Below are 17,753 nucleotides of genomic sequence, written 5' to 3' on the forward strand. Positions count from 1 at the left end.
TCATTGTACAAAATGACTCAAGTCAAGCTATATTCAAGTAATAGGCCAACTGACAATACTGTTCTGGGGCACCTAAAGTACAGATCAATCATAATATAAGAACTTAAGTAATACACAAAAAATCTTGCATGCTTTTTCAATCCTAAGAAATGAAATTTTGCAAGAACGTGTACAGCTTTTGGTATGATGGACATGTTTTGTTTGTTTGTTTGTTGTTTAACGCTGCACTCAGCAATATTCCAGCTATATGACGGTGGTTTGTAATTATTTAGTCTGGACCAGACAATCCAGTGAATGATAACATGAGCATCGATCAACGCAACTGGGATACGATGACATGCATCAACCAAGTCAAAGAGCGTTACTAGCCGGTCCCGTTAGTCACCCCTTACGACAAGCATAGTCGCTAATGGTGATGTACAATGATATGTTGGTATAATGGTGGTATATAAAATCAAATTCGGTAAGCATCAACATGCACATATGAAAAGTAATTTTCATAACTATTACATAATCTAATATTTCTATAAAAGCTTAGCTTTGAGTAATGTCCCAATTTATCAATTTATCAAACACATCTCTGTTTGAACTTACCAATAAAACCCTTTATATTTCCAACACCTTGTGGGAGGGCACGGGTGGCCCAGTCATCTAAGGTGCCGCGATTCGCTGTGCAGAGTTGCGTCCCTTGGGCACACCAGAAACCTATGATTGTGGGTTCGAATCCCAGTTCGCCCCGATCACGTTTCTATGTTTGTCAGCACCACACCCGTGCTCGTGGGTTATACCAAAGTCTCAGACCTGCAACACTTCGGGCTTTCCTCCCACAATACGCTGAGACGCCGTGATATAACTGGACTAGTGTTTTAAAAGCGGCGCTAAACACTCACTCATTTCAACATCTTGCTCATTTACAAACTGACTGATTTTAGACATTAACTGTAACATATATATACATATCAAAGATACACGAACACATTTGGGTGTATGATTTAGCATTACTTAATAGATCACTTCATTGTTCACGTTATGAATGTTGTCATTTGCACCTTGAACATACGGTTCTCCAGACATAATGTCTGCAAGCTGGGGAACCTTATCATTTCTGCATTTATCACAAGGAAGAATTTTCGTTAAAAGTGTGGTTTTTCATAAAGAAAAGTCGAACAATGTCATTTTTAAACACTCTTCGATTTTGTGAAACAAAGAGGGCAAGGGTGGCCCAGTCGTCTGAGGCACCGCATTTCGATGTGCAGAGATGCGTCCCTTAGGCACGCCAGAAACCTATGATTGTGGGTTCGGATCGCCCCGATTATATTTCTACTTTCTAGGTTTGTCAGCACCATATCAGTCCTCGTGGGTTTCACCAAAGTGGTAAACGTCGAAGACCTGCATCACTTCGGGCTTTCCTCCCACATCAAGCTGACACGCCGCGATATAGCTAGAATACTGATAAAAGCGGCGTTAAACCCAACTCAGTCACTGGTGAAACAAAGCTATTTATCTGGAAAGAAAATGAAATATGAAAACAATGTCCAACCACTGGGTACATTTTCGACCTGAAGAAGACTCTGTTGTTACATACACATGATCACAGCATATCTGCTGTTCATTTAAAACGTCGGTATTTGTCACCAGTCCTTCCATATGACACGAGGTCACGAATGCATTGATTTGCACATCGTATAAGATATATATTAAGAACGCTTCTATCACTATTTCAAAATGGCGTTCGCTTCGCAAAATCGTGAAATTAATTCATAGTTATACCTTATGCATATTGTCCGTTATATATTTAAGTGGACATTTTGATAATAGAAATGGAATATATATATATGAACGCTATTTCGAAATAGCATGAGTCGTATCACTGGTGCGTACTGAACATAGTTATGCCCCATTACTCGCTTCATATTCTACTACATAAAGTATTTTCGTAACAACTAGCATCTTTAGCATAATAAAGGTTTGAAAGAAATTAGGAAAATTCCATTTTTATGAAAGTTTTCATATCTTTTATATCTTTTCATATCTTTTATATGAAAATAGTATATTTCTTAGTATTACAGAATCAAATAATTTCGTTTCTTCCATAGTACTAAGGAAATGATATGAAATAAATATTGCATACTATATAGTGGTGTGACGTATAGTATAATATACACAGTCGCCATTACGCACTTTGATAACACTGTCATTGGACTCAACCCGAATGAAAAAAAACCATGATTCTACATAACCAGTGTTCATGCACGCCTGATCGTTAAGAAGGGATTGGGATATGTAGAGAAAGTAACAAGGGGAGCCACTGTAATGGTAAGTATGTTTCTTAATCACTTAAACTGAAAAATATTTACTCGTCAAAAAAGTTCGGCTGCTTCTACGAGTCTAATTAAATGACGAACACACTTGCTGTCCTTGCATCAGTGGCTTGTGTGGCATCCTCTATCGTGTCGTCTGCGTCATGCCTATAATTTAATTTGATTTGACACTCTATGCTTTGTTTTTTTTAATGATTAAAGGTCATTATTACATGACGCAGGAGTATCTCAATGTTGATAAGTCGACTTAGTCACATAGATCTACTTGATCAGTGTGACAAGCTAGGTCCAGAATGAAGTTGTCATCATGGTATTTTGGTATTAATGAATATACGTTGTAATTATATGTTTGGACCTGTCAAACGTGATTATGCACCACAAATAAAAATTATGATTGAAAGTCAAGGTGTCATCATGGTCACTGTCAATCAAACATTGCTATAACACCTAATCTTGTTCTTTGTTTGAGATGAAGATTTATGTGGTCCCCACATTTTACAACCCGAAAAATCTCAAGGATCCCAATATCTCTTAGACATGTAATATCTTCTTGTATCACGCCAGGTCTTTACTGGATATTGCATCCCATACTCGCTACATACAAAGTTGGAAGGTCAAAATGACAAGCTGTGATATAACTAAAAAACTGTTCAGCCAAACTCACTCTCTTAGCATGCTTACAATCACTAACAAAAACATCTGTTGTTGATACAGTGGTCACCAAGTGGCCACGGACCCCATTTTCATGTCTGAAATTCCTGAGGATTCAAAATTGTTCATGTTGATAGACCCAGGTAAATAGTTCCCTAAACATGCAAAAAAAAAGCTCGAAGTGATGCAGGTCTTCGACTTCGACGTTCACACTTTGGTGAAACCCACGAGCATGGGTATGGTGCTGATGGTCCTAGTAACATCATCAGGATGAACAGGGATTCAAACCCACAGTCATAGGTTTCTGGCATATCCAATGGACGTAACTAACCGCCTCCGTGGTCTTGTGGTAGAGCGTACGCCCGGAGAGCGGAAGGTCCAGGGTTCGATCCCGGGCCGCGTCATACAAAAAGATGTTAAAAGATTGTACTTGTTACCCTGTCTGGCGCTCGGCATTAAGGGGCTGAAACAAGGACTGGTCGGCTCGGAGTCAGTATACTGTGTCTGAGTGGGGTATTCATGTTAAACTGCGGCATGGTATCTCAGTGAGCTAGCACTATAAATCGGCATCAGTCCGGACTAGTACAAGCAGCCACACACACACATACACGTGCATGCACGTCGCTATATAAGTGCAATAATCTTGGACGCGACGTTAAACCCAATTTCACCTCACCTCACCAATGGACGTAACTGCACAGCGAATCGCGGCGCCCTCGATGACTGGGCCTTCGGTGTCTCCTTGCAAAAGCAAATACGACTGATACAGTGGTAGGTTCCTTGAGTCAAGCTGATCATACTTTCAGGGCCATGATCATAGTGTACATTGGAAGTAACACACTGTCATTATCATGATCATACCATGTTTAACTTCTTTCACAATGTGTAAAGTACAAACTTCAGTTGATTTCTATCCTTTTAAAATGTTTGACTAAGATTGAAAACTAAACCATGTCTGCTGGCCGATGCTGAGGCACTATACCTTTACCATGTTCACTGTTCACATAGTTATATATATGAACCACTGAACATCAGTTGTATTACTGTGCAACAATCCAGTACACGATGGACAATATCAGACCAACATTTACTGCCATGTCATGTTTAGGTAGTGCTGTTTATGCATGATGTGTTAAATGTAAGTTAAATATACGCTTACATGACTATCATGGCTATACTCATATTTGTTTGTAACCGTCTACATGATCCAGGCTTGCCGTAAAAGATGACTATGCTTGTCGTAAAAGGCGACTAACGGGATCAGGTGGTCAGGCTCGCTGACTTGGTTGATGCATGTCATCGATCCCAATTGCGTGAATCGATGCTCGTGATATTAATAACTGGATTGCCGGTCCAGACTCAATTATTTACAGACCGCCGCCATATAGCTGGAATATTGCTGAGTGCGGCGTTAAACAACAAACCAACCAACCAACCAACATGATCCAGGGTTTTACCCTGACCTACAAAACTAGGGGTCCAATTACTACTTTCAAGGGTCCTCATAGGAAAAATGAGGGTTCTGTAAAATAATGAAATGGTGTACAGGGATTGACTTAGGCCACAATATTCTCGCATAGTTGTCATCAACATTAATTCAGCACAATTGAAAATAGCGTACATCTTTCAATAGTTTATCCGCATTGACACTCTCGTTTTCACCTACAAACATCAAAAAAGTCGTATTGCTTGAAAAAATTATCTACCAGGGATAATTCTAGGCCCACATTTTCAAATACAATGAGGCATTTTAACATTGTGCTGTATGGGCGTACCTCAGGAATATTTGAAATTTTCACATGAAGGGCCCATGTCAGAAAATTCCTTGAGTGAACCTTGATCTACTGAATCTAATAATGTCAATAAAAAACTTACTCAATAGTTTCTTCAATCGTCAAAAGTTGTTAATCAAAACAGCGATTTCAGCGGTAGAAACTAACAGTTTTTGTCCACTGGTCCTTATAATGATAATATAGCAAAACCCTTAAAAAGGGCAAATTTCTACTAGTCCTTATGATACCTTAACTTTTGGCCAGTTTGGCAAGGACTACAGGACTAAAGTACTCACGGAAATGAAAAAACTCTGTTTTTTCGATCTCAGATTTTAAATAAATGCAGATAATATACCAAATATAGAAATATTCAAACAACTCAATTAGTACTAATTGGGCCTTGGCACAAATACAGCGTATCAAAGGTTTTTATGTCTTTTTACACGTAAAAGTGTGTAAAAATATGAACAAAACAGACTATTGTGAAACTGAGCATAACCAGGTGTTAGTAGATCAAGGTGAACGTCCATGACCTATGACACCTTGACAACAGGTGAAAACAGGTGCTTGAAACCCACGTGCATGTGATTTGTCAATGGTTAGTGATTTGTGAGTGCACTGTGGGATAGTGAATCATCGTCAAAATATCAGAACGTAAAAGTAACATATTCCCTTCTCAAACAACAACTTACATGTCATTATTATTATGTACATAAACATAGCTGTTATTTTTATTGTTGTTTTGATAACTTTTTTCCAGGCTTATTTGCATAATGCCTATAGTCTGTTTCTGACATGTCAATTTGGACTTAGTTTTATTTTTGAATGTTGAAAGTGCTTACAAATTACCTCCTGTAAAGTACATTTTGTATTGAGCACTGAGATAGTACTTTTCCAGTTGTTTTGTTATTTCATATTTGCATCTTACATTTACATCGTAATGCTTTGTGTCGATTATTAAATCCAGCAAAACAGGTTTTTTTCATTTCCATGAGTACTTAAGTGCCAATTTCTAATGCTGGATTTGCATACTCGCAACACTGCATGCCATCTGTTACTGTGCATTAATGATTCCTATGTCACTGCGTGGAGCTTTGCACGACATTTTTTTATACCTGATTGTCAAATCGTATTCAGTGATCTGCAACAAGTCATTAGCCGTATTTTTTTGTAACTTAAATCCTAGCAGAAAGCAAAGACGTTCATGTATGTGCATCAAAACAGAAATCAAGAGACAAAATGCAATCAAGGGTAAAGTTTCAAAACACAAGCAAATTTTGAATTTGGAATGACAAAACCAAACCTAAATGAATATACATACAACTCTATCTCGATAAGAATATACAAATTTCAGATCACAAATGATCATATTTTAGATGAGATTCGCCTTGACTTTAGATAACACAGCACTGTTTTTCATTAATGTACCTTCTTGCACATGTTGCAAGAATGGCCAATGTGCATGAATTATGAATTTTGAACTATTTCTAGTGGCCATACAGCAAGTTGGAGATTTTTTAGGATATGTTTGCTTCCAGATTTGTCCATATCTATTGAAAACTGTGACTTATTCATTCAAATGTAACTCTTAAACATCGTGAATGTCAACAATATTTTCAACTTCCAGTTACTCTTAAACATTTTCTGGCTGCTGCACATGGCAAACACCATTTACATCTGTCGCTATTTCATGTCACCGCTTTGAATATATTAAATTACGATCTTAACCACTGTTAACAGACATTGTCGAAGATCTACAGTCAGGGTGGCCTCTTTGGGATCTAGAACTGTTTGTTCCCCGCATGCCAATGAAATGAACAGCTGATGGTGGTAAACATGACGTATCTAGAATTATTATCGCAAATAAATACTCCTAAAGTCAAGAATGAACTGAACTGAAATACATAAATATTAATGTATTTTCTCCTAAAGTAGACAATGAGCAGAAATATAAATACTAGTGCATTTTTTGGTTGATACTAATGCTAATATTTTTAAAAATTCACAGTGGAATAATTAATCTTGGAAAATATCGGAGGATGTATCTATATTATCTGGTAACGTTAATTGCAACATAATTCGAGTCACAAATACTGAATATCAAATACAGTTTCCACTGTGGGAAGACAAAATGTCTCGGAAATCTCATCACTCACCAAAAAATCTCATTGCTTTAAGACCTGGGGGGGCTTTCTCATAGGTAAAACATTCAAGGTTAACACTTGGGTGTAGTGTACTGTACCATGTGTTCTGTAAGATTTAATAATTACTTTAATTACAGGAACTATATATTTCATTTCAAGCATTCGGTACTATGAATATTATTGTGCGTTCTTCAGGATGCAATATATATTTTTTCTGTGTCCATTCTAAACATTTGTGCATAACTGGACGCACATATCGGTATCACATAAATCCATGCTAATCAAATTAGGAATGCTTGTCATATAAATATCAGTACACACCATCTGTTTCAATAATCAGTGATAATCCAAGATAATTAATAACTATATTTATAATTAAACATTGGATGTAACTATTGCCAATAACCGTAGAGTGTAAACAAGCCATGGTTAGTGGTCATGCTGAGAAGCTAATAGACTACTGTATCATTTACCATTGGTCCACTAAGCCCAAGAATAGTAAAATATATTTTGGTCTAGTAATTTCAGGTTATAAAAATCAATTTATTGTCTGAAAACTGGCTTCCACAGGAGATATAGCTTTGGTGAGGTCAAACAATATGAAGGTGATATTGCCACAATGAAATTGCATCACAATGCTTTGCAAATCATTGTTACATCACAATCAAATGACATCACAAATCTCCCTGCCACTGAATCTGTGGCCATACAATTTGTTGATATATTTGACATCAGCAGAGACCATATAATAGAGGGACAGCCCTCTCCAACAGTTTATCATAAACCATCAGCGCTAGGCCTGGCATGTAACTGATACACCCCGACACCCTGCTGTCAACCTCCCTGTACCCCTGCAGATGAGCAATAGGTGCACAGACATTCACGACTGACCATTCTGGTAACCTGAACTAAACAATATTACATAATATCAGGGGCAAAAGTATATTCCCTTAGCCGAGATATCTCCGACTACGACCAGCGACAATCCAATAAAATCATATCTCTCATTAGCACATGTCAGTTGGCTGCAAATTATTTGCTGAACATGTGTGTCTTCCGGGACATTTATTTCAATTTACATTTGCCGCAGCCATGGACGACTTCGTTCACTGGGATGATTTCGACTTGGACTTAGAAGAAATCCCATTCTACGACCAGGGGTTGGTTTCGGATGACTCTTGGTCTGAATAGAATGCCAGCGATGTTACCGCTAAAAAGCAGTCGATAATACCTCCCAAAAAGTTTCACTCAAAAAAAAAGATAGGAAATGAAAATATGACGGCAGTCTACGAGCATAGGTTTTCGAGGGCGTGGGAAGAAAAAGCTGTTCCAATATCAAAAGTATTTTATGACGTATTCTATTTGTTTTAAAAATCAGTTAATATATCTCATTCTATGCTGCAATTGTTAACTATTATAAATAAACAAATATACCAAATCTACTACGAACGACACAGAAAACTACGATCCAGTAAATTGCACAGGAACACAGGAAGTGTAAATAAAACTCACCAAGAAGGAAGGAAGACACTTGTAACATATCACCATATTCCCGATGTTCACAAAATATATCTCCAGATTAACTTCATATCTTATAATAAATCCAGGCTAGATTTACTTGCAAAAATGCATGGTCACTGGCTGGTGTAAATGCTTTACTGTTAGCCAGAATGATGTCATGTTAATGTTTTTATTTCATGTAAATTCGCTACTATTTTATAATACTAATAGCACCAGTGAATTAAAATACCCTTTAAACTACGAGCGTTGTTTAATGAATTTTTCGATGTGTCCGACAATGGGCTTCACAAGTAATCAAATGTTATTGGTTAATGCCAGTTTGGGGCTAGCAGTGATAATGAGGTTTGCCGGAACAAGATATGTTTTTTCAAAGGGAGGCTACCGTTAAATTCCAACGCAAAGGGGGCGATTGTAGTATAACAAACGTTATTTGATATTACCCGATTAGTTTGATATTTCAGCATACAAATAATTAGGTATTTCAGGTATAACAATATAGCTTCATGGTACCAGATATATACTAGTATATCGTAAACTGTTGTAACATTTGTAGTTTTCCAAATTGTTTCATCATGGTTTTCTGTTTACATCTGATCAATGAAAAACAAACTTTAAACTCTAACCTGAAACGAGGCATGCAACCATTAGTATCAAAACAAAACAAAACATCAGAAACTCTGACACATGTAGATGTATTTATCATACGAAAGGACAGTAGACCATCTATTTATTTTACTGAATGACACTTTCGACCTTGTTCTCTCGAATTTCTCTCCCGACGACTGCCGATATAATCCTTCTTCTTTCTTGGCATTTACAAAGCAAATGATACAGTAAAATATGTTTATAACGAACACGCTTAAAACAAACTGACGGATATTACAAACTTAATTTTTGGTCCTGGACATTTGCTGTATAGATGTTGTATATATACGCTTATAACAAACTACGGTTATAACAAACTAAACTTAGTGGTCCATTTGAGTTCGTTATAAACGTAGTTTACTGTAATTTTATAATACAAATATTTCATATAACAGATTTTTATTTTTGTATGATGTTTTCATTGTTGTGTAAATACACAAAGTAAGTAGTATACTCGGACCCCATGTTACCGCGGCATTCATCGTATCGCGGCATTTGTGATTTCCGATAGTTCACGCGGGACACGCCTCTTAGCGGCTGTCTATTGATGCAAATCGGTAACCAGGAAGTGCTCACTTCGTAAACAATTTCAATTTCCTTGGAATGTTCCGTCTGCTGTAAGTAAGGAGTTATTAATGCGTTGATACATATTTCTGGCATCTGTTGTAATATTGCCTTACCCCCATCTGTCAATGGCCAACGATATAACCCACAGTTCCCCAAGTAAACTTTCTCTATTGACCTGAACTAGATCATCTGCATATTCATGGCGACTAATGAGGTAACGGAAGTTACGTAGTCTGCACATTTTTCCCCGATTTGTGCCCAGAATCTATTGGGAGATCATAAGGGCCATAATGCCAAACTTAGAAATACGTTCTTCACTAGTAACCAAAAGATAAATACATACTTTGGGCATACTGGGAGTGCTTTTTATATATTTATTGTTGACTTTTAACATTTTTCCATTTAGTGACAAATTATTGTCATCCAATTTTTTTAAAATAATCTTAAAATATCATTTCTGATATTTTGTTGTTGACTTGTAAAAATATTTTTCTCTTACTCTTCGGTAAAAATGCATTGGATCCTTATTCATTATTGCTGATAACACATTTAGAATTTTACTTGTGCTGTCTTTGCACTTGTCTGGACAAATCACTGATGTCTGGCATGATCATACCAAGTGGTTGGTAGAATTATGTCCTCTTTTTGTCCAATTCGGACCTCCATACACAACTTTTCTCTGTACCGCGATACGATGGAGTTCTCTCCCTTGTCAAACAGAGCGCGAGGCCCGGCTTTTACTCGGAGCTACTAATGTAAATAATGAACTTTTATCAGTAAAATATGCATTGTTTGATAACATGAATGATATGTGATACAGAGAACACGAATAATCATAACGGTTAGTGAGTGCATTTTGTTCCATTCAGCGTACATGACAAGTACCGCGATACCCCGAGGTTGCAGGCTACCTTCATAATATTTACATTATTATGATTGGGTTTAGGCCCAGATCATATAGCTCATAATCAATATTTACACGGCATAAAATAAAGAATATATTAAATGTAGTCATGATTAATAAAGTCAAAATGTACAGAAGATAACAAATATAAATCATCATAAAAAAATGTAGTAATCTTCAGCGCAATATGTGATAGAAGCCTAACTGAAACAAAGTTAATAGGTATGTTAAACTTACGAAGAAATGGCAAAAACAATTGTAAAAAAAATATGCGTCCTACGAAAACAATTCTAATATCATACGATATAAGTCACTTTGTAGAATGTTTCAAAAGATGTATGTGGACGATAATCACAGACAAAATGCAGTTTATGTCGTCTGCTATTTGGTAATTTAACTTAAAATATATTACGTAAAATATGGCTTTGTGCCAAAAATCATCCCCCAAAAACTACCGATGGTACCTAAATAACTTTGGTTCCATGCAAAAGGGAAAATCGTGATGAATGTGAAAATATTTATTTGAGGACCGAAAATAGGAACACATTCGTCTGAAAGCATGCAAAAACTAAGAGTTGTGATGTAATTATTTCGGAAAAATTCAGATTTAATCGCAAAATTTGAAATTTCGCAACCGCCCTAAATTTGTTAATGGATCTAAACTAATTTTTAACATATCTCCTTTTTATACACCTCAGTAACCAAGGACGTTTATTGCGAATTAGAGGCCGTTATAGAAAATCAAAATCTGCTCTTTTGCCGATTTTACATGTGCGCCATTTTGTTCTCCCGGACAAAGACAAAGCGTGATCACAGTCATCAAATACAGTGACAACGACATGCTTCAGTGCACCAACAAATCTCAGTTGTAATGTTGACAATGCTAAGAAATACATGAGTGTAAATATGTATTGTGAAATATATTTTTTGCATGGAAAAAAAGGTGACAACGATGACTGCAGTGAACGCGTCTTTGCTCACTTCCGGACAGGTTGCGCAGTACAAGCCGCAGCACTGATGGTTTTGCGCATAGGCTAGATGGCCGTCCATCTATTATATGGTCTCTGATATCAGAAGACATTAAAATGATATTCTCTTTCTATAAACACTAAATTCTTCTGAAAATGGTGTCAAAAGACAACTTCATGGTGGTACACTCAAAACATTTTAACACAGACTGGATGCATATAATATTTGAGTCATGATACGATTTGATTCTCCACATAGGTACAATGTGTGAAGCCCATTTCTGGTGTCTCCCGCCGCGATATTGCTAAAGTGGCATAAAACTCTACTCTCTCAGTCTGATGGTTTTACTTTTAGGCAATCAGCCTTAGTTTTTGTTACCTCATCTGCAGTAAGGTTATGTCCAGGTGATGATGTTAGCCTGGGTAAGTGAGTGAGTGAGTATGGTTTTATGCCGCTTTTAGCAATATTCCAGCATATCATGGCGGGGATACCAGAAATTGGCTTAACACATTATATCTATGTTGGGAATCGAACCCGTCTCTTCGGCATGACGAGCCAAGGCTTTAACCACTAGGCTACCCTACTGGTATCAGGCCTAGTTTTTGCATAACATTGTAAATTTTACTTTTTGAAAATCAATGCAGAATTACGACATGCATGAATACATTATGTACATGGTAGACCCAATGGATCAGTCCGTCCAGATGCACCTGTAAATCATGACAACCATAGGAGCTCTGCATGCATCTGTTCATGTTCATAAATATTTATTGTAATTTGAATATAAAGTATTTATTCAAGTGTCTTGTCAGCTGCGAGAAATATGATAATGAGTACCGGTATACAGTATTATACCGTGACTTTCCAGTATATGTAAGCTTTCTAGTAATACTAGAAAGCCATTTCAAACTGTGTCGTCAGACAGGCTGGAGAAAACACAGAGTGCTATGTTCTCTGTGAAAGCTGGAAGATAGTCTCAATGGTATGCTGATCCTGTTCTGGCATTTATGATACCCGGAGAGGTGTACACTTCCTGTGTGCTGTGATCCAGGCACAGGTTCGTCATAGACCCAGTATACGCAGAAAGTGTGTTCAGTTGCTCTTGCCATCAACCACCTGTCTGCTTGGCTGTGACTCGGATTTACTGGCTGTTGTAACTTGTAACATAGCTGTAACATTGCTGATTGAGGTGTGTAACAACTTACTTAGCAATATGTTCTGCATGGAATATATACACTAATAGTCATGGTTGTGTCTCATTGAAACTTCTCAATCCTCAGACGTTTAAAACTTTGTACAAAGATTCTAACTGTTATCCTCCTTGGCACTTGGGGGCTGTGGGGTAGCCTAGCAGTTAAAGCGCTCACTTGTCATGCCGAAGACCTGGGTTTGACTCCCAACATGGGTACAATGTCTGAAGCCCATTTCTGGCCATGATATTGCTGGAATATTGCTAAAAGCGGCGTAAAACCATACTCACTCACTCACACAGGTCTGCTCGAGGTCACTATACTGTGTCTCAGTACTGTATCCGTGTTAAACTGTGGCATGGTATCTCAGGGGGTTAGCACTGAACAAAAGGCATAAGTATGGACTAGTGTGTTAGCATGCACAAGTCATGCACTTCACTATAAAAGTGAAATAATTTTAAACATGATGTTAGATCCCATTTCACCTCCCATTATCATGATTAGTGTGTGCCTTGTAACCATGACAACGTTAACTGTTTTCTGCTTCTAATGGAATGTTCTTGTCTACAGTTGTACCTCTGATGCAGTTGTGTATTGGTGACAGTCCAGCAACATGTTAGAGGGCCTGGCTGCGTGGGTGCTCAACACCTATGTGGGGGAGTACGTGGAGAACCTCAACACGGACCAGCTGTCCATCGCTCTGCTGCAAGGTGAGATACCCAATACTCTTATAGTACATGCAGTATATGAGGGGCACGGGTGGTCCAGTCGTCTAAGGCAGCATGTTGCAGAGTTGTGTCCCTTAGAAGGTTTAGAACTTAACGCTAACCTGCCAGCCTGGGGCTGGTACATATTCCAGCGGGCGAGTGCAAATTTCCACATATCCCCATTGTTTTAACATTACCAGGGCATTTTATCTTTACCTGGGCTATTAAAGCTTTTGATATTTATTCTAACCCTGCCCTTAGGGCTGTTAGCATGATTAGGCATGTCAGAAAACTATGATCAGGAGTTGTGTCCCTTAATTGTGCCTCAATCTGCTGGCTCTGGTTTGAATCTGTTGCTTTGACATGTGTGTTGTAGTTTTAGGCCCATAGAACATGTAACTGAACGTATTACATTGCAAAATGTACTTTCATTATTTTTAATCATGCTAATAGCATGTACATGTTTTCATTTAATAATAGCAGTATATCTACTTCTTGCTCACATTGCAGGAGCTGTTGAACTTGAGAATTTGCCTTTGAAAAAAGATGCCTTGAAAAGCCTTGACATTCCTCTGGAAGTAAAATCAGGTAAGTTTGGTACTCTGCAAATATCAGTTGCTATGGAAATGGTCAAGTTTTTTGCATCTTTGACCCTGTTAACCACTGTCTATGCTGACAATGTTAGGACATCACCGATTCTTTCTTCCCTGACAACCACAGCAGATCTCCAAGTTCATCATCTTCAATATCATCCACTCTGGACAGTTTCATGTGAATTGGGGTGGTCAGGTAGCCTAGTGGTTAAAGTGTTAGCTCGTCACACCAAAGACCTAGGTTCGATTCCTGACATGGGTGCAATGTGTGAAGCCCATTTCTGGTGTCCCCCGCCGGGATATTGCTGGAATATTGCTAAAAGCAGCATAAAACCATACTCACTCACTCACCCATTGATGTGTAATTTGTGGTATTTCCAACTTATTAACATGACTCACTGAAAGTGAGATTATCCTCCAATGATGGGACCAGACTAGATGTGTACCCTGCTTGTGAGAAGAGTGAGTAGGGCAGTCAGTGCATATAGCTATTCATACATACATACATGTATCATACATGCATCTCACGATCTGAGTTTGTACAGAAATAAAGTAGGGAAGAGAATTTATGGATGTCTCCTTCTTTATTATGAGGAACACAACGTTTCGGAGTATATACTTACTCCTTCATCAGGTGAATGAATGCTATGAAACAGAGAGCATATATATGTACATGTACCTGTAAGAACAACAAAAGTTATGTGATAGGTGGAAACTTAACAGAAGTTTATTGGCACAGATATGTGATAAGCAATGGACAAATGGAAGTCAATACGTAACAGTTAATTAGTGCTGATAGGTGATATCACTTGCTTATGTGTATCACTTCTAAATGCCATTCAAAGACTTACTGGTAAATAAAGTAGGCCTTGAACTTTGTTGGACAGGTTGACATGGTTATTATCAATACTCTGTGAAGATGTTCAAAACCCACTATCTCTGCATTTTCATGATAATATTTAAACATCCACTAGTCTGCTAGTCCGAGACTAGTGAAAACTTGGAAGGGCTAGTTGTTTTTTCGAAACTCTAGTTGTATTATATAAACTATATGTAGTCCACTTTGTTTCTTGTTTAACACTGCACTCAGCAATATTCCTGCTATATGACGGAGGTCTGTAAATAATCAAGTATGGACCAGACACTCCAGTGATTGACATCATGAACATCAATCCACGCATTTATGAATCAATGATATGCATCAACCAAGTCAGCGAACCTGATCATCTGATCCCTTTAGTCGCCTCTAACAACAAGCAAAGTCGTTTTTTACAGCAAGCATGGGTTGCTGAAGACTTATTCTACCCTGGATCTTCATGGGTTAACTGCTTCTAGTCCACGTTGCGCTGTGAACAGGATGGATGTCTGTTTGAATAAAACTTTCCAGGACAGTCAGTACATATTGGACCAAGCCTTGTTCCACTTTAACCCTTGGTAAAGCTATAAGAGCTTTAATGCATGTTGAGAAAACATCCTTTGGTTTGTGTGGCTGAGTACATGAAGAGGATGTGCTACATCAACACTTGAATAGCTTATGTGTAAAACTTTGTGTAGTGTCATCTATGAATATTAGAGGTTTGGATGGGTTCATTTTCTGGGACACTGACTGTCATTCAAAATGTCCTCAAGATATGTTTCCAATTTGGTAATGACATAAAGGAATTTCCTGTGATCAAATCTTTATGCCTAAGGTACCTTGCACTTTATCATCCAAAACTGGCTCCCACAGGAGATATGCTTGGATGAGATCAAGCGATATCTACACTGTAGATATCGCTGCAATGAAATTACATCACAATGCTTTGCAGACCATTGTGACATCACTGGTTACCATGACGTCACAATCAAATGACATCACTAATGGCTCTGCTACTGAAGCTGTTAGCTGTATTTTACACTGAAGACACTGCTAATTATTGTCTACAAATTGAAAAAGTTGGAAGAATGATGTTGGATGATAAATAAAATCTCACCCTCGTGTCTTTTGATATCAATTATATCAACACTCGTTGATATATTTGATATCAAAAGACACTTGGGTGAGATTCTCTAGATCCCTGGAATATTGATGAATGCTTTCAGTCTGCACTGCCCCATGAAATGTTTCAGTAGAGAAAGAATATTTGTGAAGAATGTTTCTATCGTATTCAAATTTTAAGGTTGCCATGTGACACTTGATCACCAGGTTTTCTTCCAATCTCAATAAAATCAGACCTTAGTTAGCTTTGTTTAGCGGTAGCGAGAACTAAGGTCTGAATTTAATGAGATTGGTTTTCTTCAAGGTTGACAATCCTTAACATATGACCAAATAGCTTGCTATGTAGACATGGTAGACGTCAGTTTGAGAGTAGATGGGTGCTTCATTGTCGCCATACATGCAATGGTTGTAGGTTTTAAGCTTAAGGTATTCAACACTATTGCAATCATACTCAAATAGTATCTCGGGCAATCTTATAAAATCAGATATTTTATTTACAATACCTGTTCACACCAAGATCTGTAGATGCCTTGGTGCTCACAAACCACAATATGATAGCGTGGCATTATTTTTTCGCATTTAGATTCCCTAGATTACATTCGTTTTTGAGATACGGAACGCAGATATGATTGTCTGAATGCCTTTGCTTTTTGTCAATTTCACAACTGTCACATTTTTATCATGTTTATTCAATATTATGTCCAGAACATGTGGCACACTGTCACGTGGTAACTGCTATGGGAGATAACCCTTATTCATCATGTTTAGTTATAATTTCCACATGCATGTGAACTCTTTGTTTCAAAGTGGGTTGATGTATTCAAGGTGCTATCAGTAAGTGTGGCACCTAGCTCATCTTTGATTCAGTGCCATTCTGGATGTTGGCTATTGGATAAATATCATTAGCTGATTAGATTGATGCATCTTTCCTGAACTGTCCACCAAATGCAACTGAACAATTACATTAACAAGTGATGAAAGCTGTACAATTCTCAGTGCAAATGGTTCATGCTATTATATTTGATCACTTATGAATATGATTTTTGTTTCAAGCTGTTGCAATATTAAGAATTTTCATCATGAATATTTTCTGCACTTGCCAAAATTGATCCAATCTGTGGATGGTAGAATGACAGTGACTAACACTATGCTTATTCTTATTCCACTGACTTGTTGAGGATTGTATTACATATATAGGGGTTTTAATCATTTTGGTTACCACGGTTACAATTTTAGTATGAGGTCCTCAATTATATGAACTGATGACCAAAAGAACGTTTACCAAGGGTAGTAATTCCACCATAGAAAATACATCAAATATGTGAGGCAAAACACAAAGAATATTTGATATGGTAACTAAAACCGAAATCGAAAATAATGGCCATACAGCTATTGTGGAAAAACAAATAGCTCTTTGGGCCCAGATGTCAACTTATTATACACTCTGTGGTAATGAAAATTACTCCAGAGAATGATTACGGTAAGTGTCTTTGAGGAGTGTGACCTGCCTGTGCCAGTGCCCAAGTAGGCCTGGGAGTCCAAATATACTACCCTGTTGCCTGCTGTAGGTCTCGAGGGGGGTACAAAATGTTTGATTGGTAATTATTTTACCAGAGCCCCTGAAAAAAACCCTATTTAGATACACGTATTAAACGATATGATCATGCATTAAAGTCAGAAGAAATGAGTGTATAGTCAACAAGACACAGGTCTCAGACGTTTACCACTTCAGTGAAACCCACGAGCACAGGTATGGTGCTGACAAACCTAGAAACATAATCGGGGCGAACC

General features: G+C 37.6%; 1 protein-coding gene across 1 annotated transcript in view; it reads left to right on the forward strand.

Annotated features, from left to right (window-relative positions):
- The first annotated feature begins 2,198 nt into the window (after positions 1–2,198).
- Positions 2,199–17,753, forward strand: part of LOC139474715 (intermembrane lipid transfer protein VPS13D-like) — a 118,615-nt gene continuing 103,060 nt past the window's right edge. The window contains exons 1-3 of the mRNA XM_071257815.1: positions 2,199–2,316; positions 13,255–13,394; positions 13,902–13,979. Coding sequence (XP_071113916.1) covers positions 13,298–13,394; positions 13,902–13,979 — 175 coding nt within the window. The 5' untranslated portion in view covers positions 2,199–2,316; positions 13,255–13,297. The remainder of the gene's footprint in view (positions 2,317–13,254; positions 13,395–13,901; positions 13,980–17,753) is intronic.

This window comes from Haliotis cracherodii, unplaced genomic scaffold (assembly GCF_022045235.1).
Source record: "Haliotis cracherodii isolate W230 unplaced genomic scaffold, xgHalCrac1.p SCAF_3, whole genome shotgun sequence".
In the NCBI taxonomy this organism is placed as follows: domain Eukaryota; kingdom Metazoa; phylum Mollusca; class Gastropoda; order Lepetellida; family Haliotidae; genus Haliotis; species Haliotis cracherodii.